The sequence below is a fragment of the Elaeis guineensis genome, chromosome 2, assembly GCF_000442705.2.
Source record: "Elaeis guineensis isolate ETL-2024a chromosome 2, EG11, whole genome shotgun sequence".
Lineage (NCBI taxonomy): Eukaryota > Viridiplantae > Streptophyta > Magnoliopsida > Arecales > Arecaceae > Elaeis > Elaeis guineensis.
The window spans coordinates 7,201,372-7,214,517 of record NC_025994.2 but is presented as its reverse complement, the minus strand read 5'-3'; the positions used below and the strand labels follow the sequence as shown (position 1 = coordinate 7,214,517).

The 13,146-nt window shown below is 36.9% G+C and overlaps 1 protein-coding gene across 2 annotated transcripts; it reads left to right on the top strand.

Annotated features, from left to right (window-relative positions):
• The first annotated feature begins 10,091 nt into the window (after positions 1–10,091).
• On the top strand, positions 10,092–12,483 carry LOC105060450 (LOB domain-containing protein 4). 2 transcript variants are annotated; one of them, XM_010944169.4, is made up of 2 exons: positions 10,092–10,515; positions 11,770–12,483. In XM_010944169.4, the coding sequence occupies exons 1-2, from the start codon at positions 10,339–10,341 to the stop codon at positions 12,157–12,159; spliced, it is 567 nt and encodes a 188-aa protein (XP_010942471.1). In that variant the 5' UTR covers positions 10,092–10,338; the 3' UTR covers positions 12,160–12,483. The 2 variants fall into 2 exon arrangements, with proteins under 2 accessions (XP_010942471.1, XP_029116607.1); XM_029260774.2 differs by having other exon boundaries at positions 11,689–12,483.
• The last annotated feature ends 663 nt before the right edge of the window (positions 12,484–13,146 follow it).

Sequence of the window (13,146 nt, the reverse complement as noted above, 5' to 3'; positions counted from 1 at the left end):
TCCATATCTTTATCTATCTTAAGTTGGATAGAGTCAGGAAGATGGTGCGGATCGGATCGGATCGGATCGGATCAGATCAAATAAGAAACTTATCACGAAAATATTATGGTAACTTTGGAAGGGAGTTTTAAATTAAAATTATATCCAATCGATTTCGGGATGAGGCATATCATTATCCATACTCAATTTGAATCCATTTCAAATATTTTATCTAAAACTCAAACCCATTTCAGGGTTTAAACAGATCGGATAAAATCTTATCCCATTTGGATCGGGTCGGATGGAATATTCGATGGGTCAGCTCTAATTGCCGCCCTTGGTCACAAGGTGAGCTGATGGTGGATATATAGGTCTTATAGACTAAAGTGGATGGCTTAGAGAAGCCTGTATGCCCATATTCTTTACGCTAGGAAGCCTTGGATTTTATAATCTTTGATAGCTTGTAGAGGTAGTATCGTTTTTGTCTGACCTAGTAGTATAAAAAGCTGGCATATGTCGTTGGTCTAATTAAATAAGCTAAATTCACTCTTACCATTACGTTGTTGGAACTTAATGATTTGCTCAAAGCATCAAGCCAGCCACTCCCAAAGATAATTTTTCCCATAAAAAGCTCTTTTGTCCTCACTTAAAAAGATTGTTGGGCACATGCCTCTCACTTGATTCCTATCCACTTACAGAGGTAGCAGTCACGACACACTACTTATGAGGATCAAGTAGGTTACAAGAACTCAAGATTAAAGTTGGTTAAAACAAACTAAACTAAGATTCATTGATCGGTTAAGCATTAAAGTTAAGCCCCTCAAGACATCCCCCTAGGTGTGAAGATCTCCAACACCCAACTCATACCTTGGAGATTCGGAAACGAATGAGTGCTTTGGTGAATATATTAATATGTCGGTTGTCCATATGAAAATATTTAACTATATAGTACTTTCTTGCGGGGGTGGAATGGGTTGGATCCGACACACAGATTATATACAAGTTAACACAAGAATCTATCAATCCGAACTTAATCATTTTATTAAATAGATCAAAAATTCATATCCAAATCATTCATTTTATAAAACAGATAATTTAATCGATCTATAATAAATTGAATCAAGTTAAATGATTAAACATTACTATCGCTGTCTGCTTGAAGTTTTCCCAGATGACATAGCAAACAATGTAAATACGTTTTGCTCATCCATACAAAATAGAATTAGCACCAGTGTATAGTGCAGCTTTGCTCTCAACTATAGATGCAAGGGTTTGTGAATGAGAAGTGCCAAGCAATGGTATACCAAGAAATGGGACAGTCTCCTAAAAAGGTACAATAAATTGGCATCCGAAGTGTATTGCATAAATTGGCACGAATGTTTCACGCCATATGTGATGTCACGCCTGGTGATGGTAAGATAAATAGACAAGACGTTATGGTCATAAGATGGGCCAACATGTGAAGTCGTGTGCTAGCTTCTGTTCGAAGTATGGAATTTTGAGCGCTCGGTTTGGCTCCGAGAGGACCGGTTTCAAAGAGAATATCTAAGGGCGTACTTTGTTTGGGTCCTCGTCTTGGAACAAGACACCTCGTGCCAAGAAAATATCTTAGCACACCAACATGTACTCTTGCTTTAAACCGGTCACGGAGAAGAGCCTCCCCGGGGTAGAAAAGTTGATGGCTTGCAAGTGGATGTGGAGAATTTGAAGAAACATTGGTGAGGGGCTTGCTTGAGGTCATATATTGATTTTGTAGTTAAGAAATCAACTTTTGATCATGTTCCTCGGTTGTGAAAAATCAGTGGTAGCTATTTTTTTTTTTTAAAAAAAATTAGAGATATAGTTTCATCTAAATTTCGTTTGAGGATTAATATTTATTTTTTGCAACCAATGAAATAATTTTAGCCATGCTCCTTGGTTGTGAAAAATTAGGATAGTAATTTGCTGATAAAAAGATCATGAATAGTTATACTTAAATATCTCTTGAGGCCATGTATTAACTTTTTGTGGCTGACAAACTAATTCGTAGCCATGCTCGTTGGTTGTAAAATATTAAGAATAGTAATTTATCAAAAAAAAAAAAATTAAGGGTAGTTCCATCTAAATTTCTCTTGTGGTCGTATATTGACTTTTTTTAAGTTGTAGTTGATAAACCAATTTTTAGCCCTGTGTGAAAAATCAGAGGTGGTTACTTACCCATAAAATTTAGGGGTAGGTCCATATAAATTTTTCTTAAGATCATATATTGTCTTTTTGCTGCCGACAAACTAATTTTTAGTCATGCTCTTCAATCATAAAAAATCAAAAATATTTATTTCTCAAAAATAAAAATACCAAGTATAGTTCCACATCAATTTCGCTTGAGGCCATATATTAATTTTTTGTTACTGACAAACTAATTTTCAGTCTTGCTCCTCGATTGCAAAAAATCAAGAATAATTATTTTTCAAAAATAAAAATATGAAGAATAGCTCCACATCAATTTCACTTGAGGTCACATATTGACTTTTTGTAGCCAACAAGCCAATTTTTAGCCATGCTTCTTAGTCATAAAAAATCCAGATAGTTATTTATCAAAAAAATAAATAGCTTCATATAAATTTCTCTCAAGGCCATATATTGATTTTTTCTTGCCACCGACAAACAAATTTTCAGCCATGTGCCTCAATCTTGGAAGTCAGGAGCAGTTATTTACCAAAAAGAAGAAGAAGAGAAAAAAAAAAAAAAATTAGTCTCAATCTCATGTTGCGGTTCCAGAAGGCGTTCGAGACGTAGAGGGGCAGGATGCCGCAACAACAATTAAAGCACGCACTTCGCACAAAAAAGGATTTACCTTCCTCTGCACAAATCGACCGTTGGATCTCATCCAGTTACTTTGAGATACGGAATTTAGAATGCTTGGAGAGCTGTACGTAGGTGATCCAATGGTGGATTCGCGCGTAGGAAGGTAAATCCTCTTTCGCGCAAAAGAGACCACTCCGATGCGGCACGCGCGACGACGGCTCTTGCTCTCGGTACTGCCATCAACCCGCTGAGGGATACGGAATGGTGAAGATTATATACGCCAGGCGTAGCAATGGAACGAGAGCATCCGGCAGAGGGTTGGGAGTTCTCGGGAAGATGGTAGCTTCTGAGATCCATCCATTGATGAAGACCAACTTGTTCTTCGTTGGAAGGGCCCTCTGCATTGCTCGCTTCTACGTGCATGGGATTTTTTTTTTTTTTTTTGGGGTTGGGGGGCAAGTAAGCAATTGAGGAACAAGTACCATTACGGGATGAACCGAGTGATGAAGATTATATGGTGAGGAGAAATGGTAGACCTCGCCATTAGTGGCACCACCAAGTTGGCTGGTAATTCCAATGGAGATGGAGTTGGCCTGTTAAGGAGCTTGCCATGGCAGCGAGCAGGAGGAAGAACTGAAGAAGAGATAAGATGCATGTATCTGCTCTGGTGCCACAAAGAGAATGGTGGACATGCGCCTCCCATGCGCCTGACTCCTTTTTTTTTTTTTTTTTTTTTTTTTTTTTTGTGATACATTAGTTACAATTAGGATAAAATAGGTTGCATTAATGGTCTAAAGATGAAGTGGTCTAAACAAACTAAACTAAGATTAATTGATCAATTAAGCATTTAAAATAAGGTCCAAGTCCGATAACCCTTTTGGAGATTTGGAAGAAATTTCTTCTGATTACTTAAATTGCTTTAACAAAATTTAAAAAATATATAAAAAATTAATTATGAAACTAGGGTCTCGGTCTTTAGTTTTTTCATATAAAAATAAAAGTAGATTGCAAAGCTTCTATTTATAAGAGTAAGATCGGTCTTTAATAATTCGGATTTAATTCTTCTTCTAATTAAAAGATATTATAGTATTCTGAAACAAAAATAACAGCAGAAATAATCACAAGTTAAAATTCTAAAAGAGATAGATTTTGATTTTAACTTCAATGTTGTATTTCATTACTTCATCTAAATCTTCTCATATTGAGAGATATGTTTGGTTAAATCTTTCTTGAAAAAAAATTTTATGCTAATAAGTCCATTTTGAGATCCAAATGATGGCATTTAGTGCTAATCACTCAATGCAACATTTCAAAGGTGGTGCCATATCTCAAAGCTCAAAAGTTATCTAATTGCAAAATAAAAAAAAGCACCTTATCGGATGTTAAACGAGCAAGTAAGGGACTCCTAGAGTTTGGGTATGGGATTAGTTTTCCTATATATATATGTACCGGATCTATGTTTAAACCTTATCTAGTCCTCCATAAATTAGCCAAATGAACTATATCAAGTTCAATGATCCTAGTAGATCAGCATTAAAAATAAAATAAAGCAATCCTAAGCTCCAATCAAGTATCTAATATTAACTTATCATAAATTGGAATAGAAACCTATTATAAGCCCTAAAGCATAGCTTTCCCTATAAAGATGTATTATTGAAAATATTTCTCAAGGATGAGGTTATTGATTTAATATTTTCTTCAAGCAATAAGACATTGTTTTATTAAAAAAAAATGAAAATATCTTATAAACTTCTCTCTTATTAGTAGTGTGCAGCACCAGGACTTATGTGATAGTCCTCTGTATCATTAGGAAGTCAAATATGTATAAGTAAAATGAACTATACCCTATAAGTAGGACATCTAGACAATACTATAAACGTAGATACAGCATATAAATAGTATTATTTAATCTATATATGCCGCTCATAATAATCAACGATTTTAAGGATACACTTCTTTACAGGAGGCTAATTAAGTAATTGCTAAAATATACATATACTAATTAAGTCCATTTCAAAAAACAAAAACATATACTATGATGTCGTTCTACACCATGTTGTCTCAATCCTCTCCTATCATACAGAAGGAGGATGTCTGAAAGATATCTACAAGAATGATACGTCCATAGCAAATGGAAAATGCAAGGTTGATACCATGCAACATAAGTATGAAAGTTCCCAAAGGCGTTATGACTTTTGAGTCTAATATGTCAGCTGAGATCCACTTTTGAGTCTAAAATGTCAGCTGAGATGCTATAAAGCTTGAAATATTAACAATATAATTCTTTACAATATTTTTTGTTTCTTGACCAGCTTCATTGCTCTTTAATCATATCCAACGTGTTGGGTCTCTACAATATCTTCTTTCTAAAGTTATTTGTTTTTTTATCTACTTAATCTTTAGTCCCACTGAGATTACATTTGTGCGTATCTTTTTCAGGTTCACAACTTCACATCAAGTCTAATCACACCAACATTAACACGAATATGATTTAGAGATCAAGACAGTTTTTGAAACGCGATGAAACTGATTGCAAAGGAAAGGTGTTTGAGAAAAAAGATATATTGAATCTAAAATAGTTGTTTAGTAGTACAATTAATAAAAAAAATAATTAGAAAAAATTGTTAAGTGGTGCAACAAAAAATAACCCAAAAAGATTGAAAAAGGGCTGTCTGAGGATAAAAAGGTATGTTGAATCTAAAATGGTTGTTAAATGGTTCAATAAAAAACAAGATTAATAAGCGTGTTTTGAACAGGTAAAGTTGAAACATGAAGAAAATGATTGCAAAAAAAAGAGTGCTTGAATTAAAAAGGTTTGTTGAATCTAAAATAGTTGTTGAGTGGTTCAATTAAAAAATATCTGACAAGACTATATATTAAGTGGTGTTTATCAATTGTTGTAATGAAAAATTGTTAAGTGGTTCGATAAGAAATTTTGAGTTGCTGTTCCGAACAAGCAATCTAATTAGGATCAATTGCATAATCTACTGTGCCAACTAATCTAAAATCGGATGAATTTTTTTGCCCAATATTTCCTGTTGTTCTCTGCAGCTTGTTCCGATGCCTGTGTACAAATATTTTGGATTTCCATTGTTGGTGATGCAGTTTTTAATATTTAACATAAAACTACCCTACAAATGGATCTTCCTCCTCCTTTTCTTTTCTAAAATAATTATTTTATCTTTATTTTTTTTAATAAAATCATATAATTTCTTTTTCTTCCTATGATATTGGTTGATTTATTGATTACATCATCATAATATCATATTGGTTGAAATAATTTTGATATCTCGATCTAGAAATATCATTCCGGATTTCGAAAAATTCAAATTTTCATCAAACTTGTACACATCTATTGAGATTAATGGATAACATCTTGGTTCATTTTGTTCTCAACCATTCATCGGGATAATTGATATATTAAAATTTAAAAATCTGGAATAAACCCCCTTGTGCTTCTTCTAGGGGCCTTGGTAGAGAACATTACATGGCAGTCATCAAAATGTAGAGAAGTGGGTATGTCAATTAGGTGGGAGAGGAATTGTTTTTAAGTTCATGAATCATCATAATGGAACATCCTCTCCTTTTTCCCAACGGTCAGAAGGCATGTGGACGCCGTGTATAATCCGACGGCTATGCGGGCTCCGTACCATCGTAGCCCCATTCTGCTGTCAGTGTGCTTCTTTTCTTTCTTTTTTTTTTTTTGACTAGAAATCGCCCATTGGATCGTCCCAACCTTTTGCCTCCCCACGCTTTAATGTCTGTACTTTTTTTTTTTCTCTCTTTCTCTCTCCCCTCAACTGCTAGCTTAAACGTTGATCAAATTCCATGGAAGGAAAACAGTGACATGATGCATATCTTCCTACCTAGTTGTAGATGCTGTGTTTAGTAATTGTTAGTTATTTATCATGCAGAGAACTCATTGTTTCACTGCTACTTTGAGTATGTTTGGGTACCAATGCATGCTTATATATAGCATGGTGGAGCTTCAATATATTCCCCATCCCCTCCAAAAAAAACAAGAGAGGAAAAAAACAGTGTAGTTTCCAACTTGGACATTCTTGAACCTTGATGTCATAATCAATGCTTTTCATATTGACTTCATAAGAATTTCCTTATAATATAATCTCTTGCCTACTGAGTTTTGATTCTGTCTCTTCCAACCCATTAATCTATCAAGCTCTGAGTAAAATAATTGATGGCTCTTCATTGCCCCCCCAAAGAAAGGCTTCAACATTCAAATAAAGGGGCATAGGTCCAGGTTCCCAATTACAATCTATCAACCTAAAGGTCAAGACCTAGCTAATGGTCACAATTTTTCTTTTTAGGGTAAAATAATGGTCACAATATTCAACCTAAAGCCCTCACCGTCACAATATTCAACAAGTCAGAGAGAAAATTTCAAGTGGAAACTAGCTAATATTAATGGCTAAGATCTAAACTGCATTTGGCTGAATTGATACAGAATTTCAAAAACTTAATATCAATGGATAAATATACATATATAGTTGTTGTTAACTTGTATTCCAATCCAACCAAAAGAATGTTATTTTTAAATTATATTATTTGATAAGTGGAATAGATGCATAATTTTTTTTGCCACACACTACGTATACCAGTGTCATCTCAATTAACAATGAGGAGGTAATAATGAATTATGAACTTTTCTCTGACTAATTAGTCAAAACATAGTAGTTAAAATAACTTATTTTCCCGTTATTGGAATCTCTCTCTCCATATATATGTCAAATAGAGGTTTCTCATGAGTTCCAACCCAAAATATGAGGGTTGGTGAGAAACACTGTGATATTATAATAATGGTCTATGCTTAAAGGGGAAAAAGGAAACATCATGATGAAAACAATGCAAGGAAAACATCAAGTCTGGTGTGGTCCTCATCTGCCATAGAATTTTAATGAAGTTTAAGGTTTTATTGAGAACATATATTTCTTCTTTTTTTTTTAATATAAAAAGATGTTAATATATTTCATCCTTCTCTCACTCCAAAATCCAGATCTATCCTTGCATGTTCTCTGTTTTTTTTTTCTTAGGTGTACGTCAATTCTTTCCTCAGCAGAGCACGAGACCAGTCTTGTTCATTCCACTTCCCCTGCACGTGCAGCACTGCAATGGTCCTGTCCAAATTTATGGTCCATCACTGTGGAATGAACCTTTTCTGTTCTTTTCTTGTTTTTTTTTTGTTTTTTTTTTTTTTTTTTTTTGTCTCTGTTTCAATCCAATCCAAACCCCAAACTTCTTTCTTTTTTTTTTTTTTTTGTGTGTTTTTTGTTTTTGTTAATGGCCTTGGGAACCTGTGGAACTATTTCTAGGTGAGGGTTGTCCCACAAACCGCCACCCTCTATTAAATGTGTAACATCCCCTGCTACTACTACTACCAGTAGGGACAGTAGCCTCTCCTTCTTGGATGGAGGCAGTTGACTGTTTTTTGGGTCACAAAGTGCCTTAAAGAATCTCCCGACATAGCAACGTGGCCCCCCCGTAAGGGCCAGAACCACTCCCCTTTGCACCCTTCTCATTTCTTATAATTGTTATATAAATTATAAAGAAAACAGCCGAGATATCTGACTCACAAGGAAACATTAATCTTAGCATTAACAAGAATTACTTCGATTTGATAAAAATATTATCTTGTTATTTTGTAGTTTAACAATTAAATATTTATTGTTATATATAATGGGAATGCTCAGGTTTGGACTATATATCTTTTATATCACTGCATGACACTCCCCTGGTTAAACATTCCCCCGTTAGCAGACTGCAAACTGGACTCTTCTTTAGATAGTGACTTTGAATTCCTTGTATTATTATTATTTTTATAGTCATGGACTCCTAGTCCTTTTATTTTTCTTTTATTTTTTTTATTTATTTTGGAGCTCACATGCAGAATATGTACAAAACGCTCCTTCTGCACTATCAAAATATCAAAGTTGGATATCTCTCTCTCAAGAATTCCACTCTATTTAGGCCCACATTTGAACGTCAGCTCTCTTATTTTTCTTCCATTTTTTTTTCCTTTTTCTATGTGGCTTGTCCTCCATAGAGTCTCCTAAACTCTAGAACGCTGGAAGTGATGGCTGTCTCTCAAAATCTGACTCTTTGTGGCTTGGACTCCATTTTTTTAATGTAGTTAATGGAGGTTCCATGTTCTCTCACATGCATCAAACATGCTGAAGTCTAATATTTTTAATTTTATAAGACGTGCTTTCCTTGCTTGTTTTCTTCAAATTAATACTATTAGGATAATAAGATGAAATAAGATATAATTTTTTTTAAAGCAAAAATAGTTGTGGTAGGGGAAAACGTGGACATATTCAATATTAAATCATCAACTGATTGTAACTGAGAAGTTTAGATAAGTTTAGATTTAATATTAAATTGCCAACTAATTGTAATTGGGAAGAAATTATCTCCTACATGGTGCGCACCACATGGCTATGCACATCAATAATCACAGCCATTCATTTTTGTAACGGTGCACTAAATTAGAAATCGATAAAAATGAGCAATCGTGATTGATAATGTGTACCATTATGTGATGTATATAATGTAAAAAATAATTTCTTGTATCTTAAGGCCGAATCGAACCTATATCCCTCCCACTTGAATAGAGTCAGGTAGGTTAAGTCAAGTCTAATTGTCTAAATCCAGAGGCCATATGTGGCACTTCCCACTAATATTTGTTGGGCCAATTCAGATAGAATCAGGTGACATCCAGTTTTATGAGACTAATCTCCAATTGAGGCCAAGTCTCACTTAGTGACTCATGCATGCCTCATTAGTCTTCGCTTCACACATTGGCTGTACTTAAGGAATGAATTGAGCCTAAAGCCATGTGCTGTTACTCCTAGGTCAGATCCATACCAAATTTTCTAAAATGAGGTATCTGTGACACACTAGTTCCAAGTTCGTCCAATCCAATTCCAACCCAGTTCTTAGCATGAGTACCGTTTAGCATGAGAACTATAGCCACCTTGCCCACCGCCACCTAGTTGGTACTCTCCTTTGGTACAGTGTACAAAATTGTGAACACCAGAGAGAGGCAGGCAAAGTCACAAGTGGTAGGGACTAGAAAAGGAAGATAGAGGATGACATGGGAACATGAGGGAAGATTTACCAATGTACACATGCACAGTGAAAAATACATATCTAGACATAAAATAAACCGAAAGGGACATTATAACATCCTGTCAACAAAGATGTTCATGTCTTGCCAAAATCTATAGTAGTTCCCCTCGTGGGCCCCACTTGGAGTATTCTCACGGTTCAAATACCCACCAACACCACCTCCTCCCCCTCCCTCCCCTCTCCCCACCCACCCTTTGCTTTGTCCTCCCCTCCTTTGTCCTTTGCTCCTACCCTTCCTATTTTTTTTTTGGGCCTCTCCTTCCTTTATTTGTGTTCTTAAAAGTTCCGAGGACAAACTGCCCAGAATGGGTGTTAAAGGGCAGTTGGCCTTCTAGAGTGCCCAATTTGGAGTGGAAAGGAAAGTAGAGAGAGTGGGGGGAGTGGGTGTTGGAGTGGTGTGTAGGAGTTGGAGTTTGTGATTGGGAGAGAATGAGGGAAGTGGGGAGGAAACAGGGGACGGTGTCGCCGTGCGCCGCCTGCAAGCTGCTGCGGCGGCGGTGCGCGCAGGACTGCATCTTTGCGCCCTACTTCCCGGCGGACGAACCGCAGAAGTTTGCCAATGTGCACAAGGTCTTTGGAGCTAGCAATGTCAGCAAGCTTTTGCAGGTCCAATCCTCTCCATATCTCTACTTCATCTCTTTTTAGTTTGCTGGCTTTTCTGCCTTTTTTTAATTTAGGTCTCTGCTAAGAGGTTCAGTTGGAGATGTTTCTCATGGCAATTGAGGACCTTGTGATCACTTGTCTTCATGGGCATTTTTGGCACCTTAATTCTAGCTAAAGAAGGATAATTGTCTTCAATTATGGTAACCAAGGATAGTTATTTATTAAGAACAGCTAGTAAAATGTCAGGATGGCCATTTTATTCAATTCTAATGTCATTTTCTCTCTATATATCTATATATGTAGAGAGAGAGAGAGAGAGCAGAAGTGACATTGTTTTATCTTTCAGATCAGTCTCAAGGTTAAAAGCCTTGGAAGGTAGAGTAGAAGAGACTTGTCTTGTCTTTATTGTTGTTGAAGGGTGCTTTGGGGTTTCAAGAGCAATATTGCTGGCGCAATATAAAATGGTAGCTTGGTCACACTGTTCCCTTAAGAAAAAAAATACGCTTAATTATAGATCTGTGGGAAGAGAGGCAGGAAACATACGTAAGCTTTTGTTGGTCTTCCTGCTAACTTACCATGATTTTTTTTCCTTTTTTGTTTTTTTGTGTACCCAGACTTCCACCTCCCTTTCTTTTCCACACTGCAGCATCGGAATTGCTGCCAAGTGCTAAGTATTGGTTGCTTGTTCAACTATGTGTGACTTGGATCTATTCGGTGGTTATGTAAATTATGAAAGGATGTCTGAACCTATATAGTCTTGGAGATATCAATCTTATTGACTAAGGAAACTGAGGCTGAACCTTAGTGTGGCTATCCCATGCATGGTCCCACAATTATTTTGTCTTCCACCCCAGGAAAAGAGTTCAAAGAGCGTGTATCCCTTTCTCTTTAAAGAATATTTCATATAACCACACTCATCCACAAACAAATATAAATACAACACCTAAACTAAATATTATACGTCACTAAAGTAGCCGTTGTCTCCTTTTTTTTTTTTACCATGGTGACAACCATGCGTGTATAAAAGTTTATTTTAACAATGTGTCTTCTTGCTAATGTAAACATACATAGCTTAGCCTTACAGTGAGAATTCCATGAATGAGAAGGTAGATTCTAGTAATGAAAAGAACTTGACATCAAGTTAGACTAAGCTAAATATTTTGATAGCTTCTATAGATGACACTATGTTCAAGTTGCACCCCCAAGATGAAATCGTTCCAAAATGACCTGAGACATTATGAATTGGACCGGGTGCAGGAGCTGCCGGCGCACCACCGGAGCGACGCCGTGAGCAGTCTGGTTTACGAAGCGAATGCCCGGGTGCGAGACCCGGTCTACGGGTGCGTGGGCGCCATCTCCTCCCTCCAGCGCCAGATCGAGTCCCTCCAGACCCAACTGGCCGTCGCCCAGGCCGAGATGGTGCGCCTCCGCATGCGCCACGCCACCTGCCTCGCCCACCTCGGATCCCGGACCCACACCACCGCCCTGGGGACCGCGAGCGCCAGCACAACCGGCTCCTCCTCCATGGCGTCGCCCAAGCAGCAACTGATCGCACCCGACCAGCACGCACCCAAGTCCGTCTTCGCCCTTGACATGGTCATCGTCGACCAGACCAGCTTGGGCGAGCCACCAATATGGTCTTGCTAGCCTCGATCGCTAACTCCTTTTTCTTCTTCCCCCTCCTACTTTTGGTACTTAGAAGCTATCTAATTAAGTTAGATTATTATCAGCATAAATATGCAAGTGTTTTGTGCCTGGAGGCACATATTTTTGTATATTCTGCCTTACCATGAAGGCATATATAAGTATATATATATATATACATATATATGTATGATGTTATGGACCTTAAGGATTATGGTTCTGTATTGTTCGACAGGTATGATGATACTTGTGTTGGCAAGTTTAATTATAAAAGGCTCATGTTAGGTGGATTGTGGTTTCTCACCTCTATAAACATGGGTTGGTTTATCAGGGATTCCCATCACCGAACCATGGAGCAGTGTTTGCACATGCATTGAGATGGGCTGCTGCCCCCATGGGCTGTTGTATTGGGTATCATGTTCCATGGTGTACGTGTTTTAGTACCACCTGCATACCAGGGAGGCAAGCAATGTCAGCTGGATGCCAAGAAAATTTTAAAAGTTCATAGGTTGAAAGAAAATTGTAATTTATTATAAGTCTGATTTGTTTGTTCTTTTTTTTTTTTTCCTACTAAAATCTCTCACCTAAGAAGAGAAAATTCAGGGACTTGCTCCAATCTTTCTTCCCCATTCTGTCAGTGGTACCCCTACAGCCAGACCCACCATTGAAAAATTAAGGAGAGAAACTTGTCCGAAGGCAGCACCTGATTATCCTATTCAACTCAATACTAACCATTGAGCTGGTCAAGCCCCATTTATTAGGATCTTGTTTCACACTTTCTGGCCTTTCTGGAAATAAGAGATCAGATCTCTAGTTTGTGGTAGAAACTTATACTCCTGACAGAGTTCTCCATCACGTGGTAACAAGTTTTTATGGAATTCATTCATAAACAGAAAAAAAGACTTCTCAAACTTTTTATGGATCTCACATGCAGTGACAGCCTTCCATTTGAATAAGGCATTAGATCATTACATTCGACACCTACCAACA

What these genes read in the sequence shown, in the direction of transcription:
- LOC105060450 (XM_029260774.2), top strand. Translation starts at nt 10,339, where the DNA reads ATGAGGGAAGTGGGGAGGAAACAGGGGACGGTGTCGCCGTGCGCCGCC. An exon ending in ATGTCAGCAAGCTTTTGCAG is followed by an intron (nt 10,516 to 11,688) that starts GTCCAATCCTCT and finishes TAGCTTCTATAG; the next exon opens with ATGACACTATGTTCAAGTTG.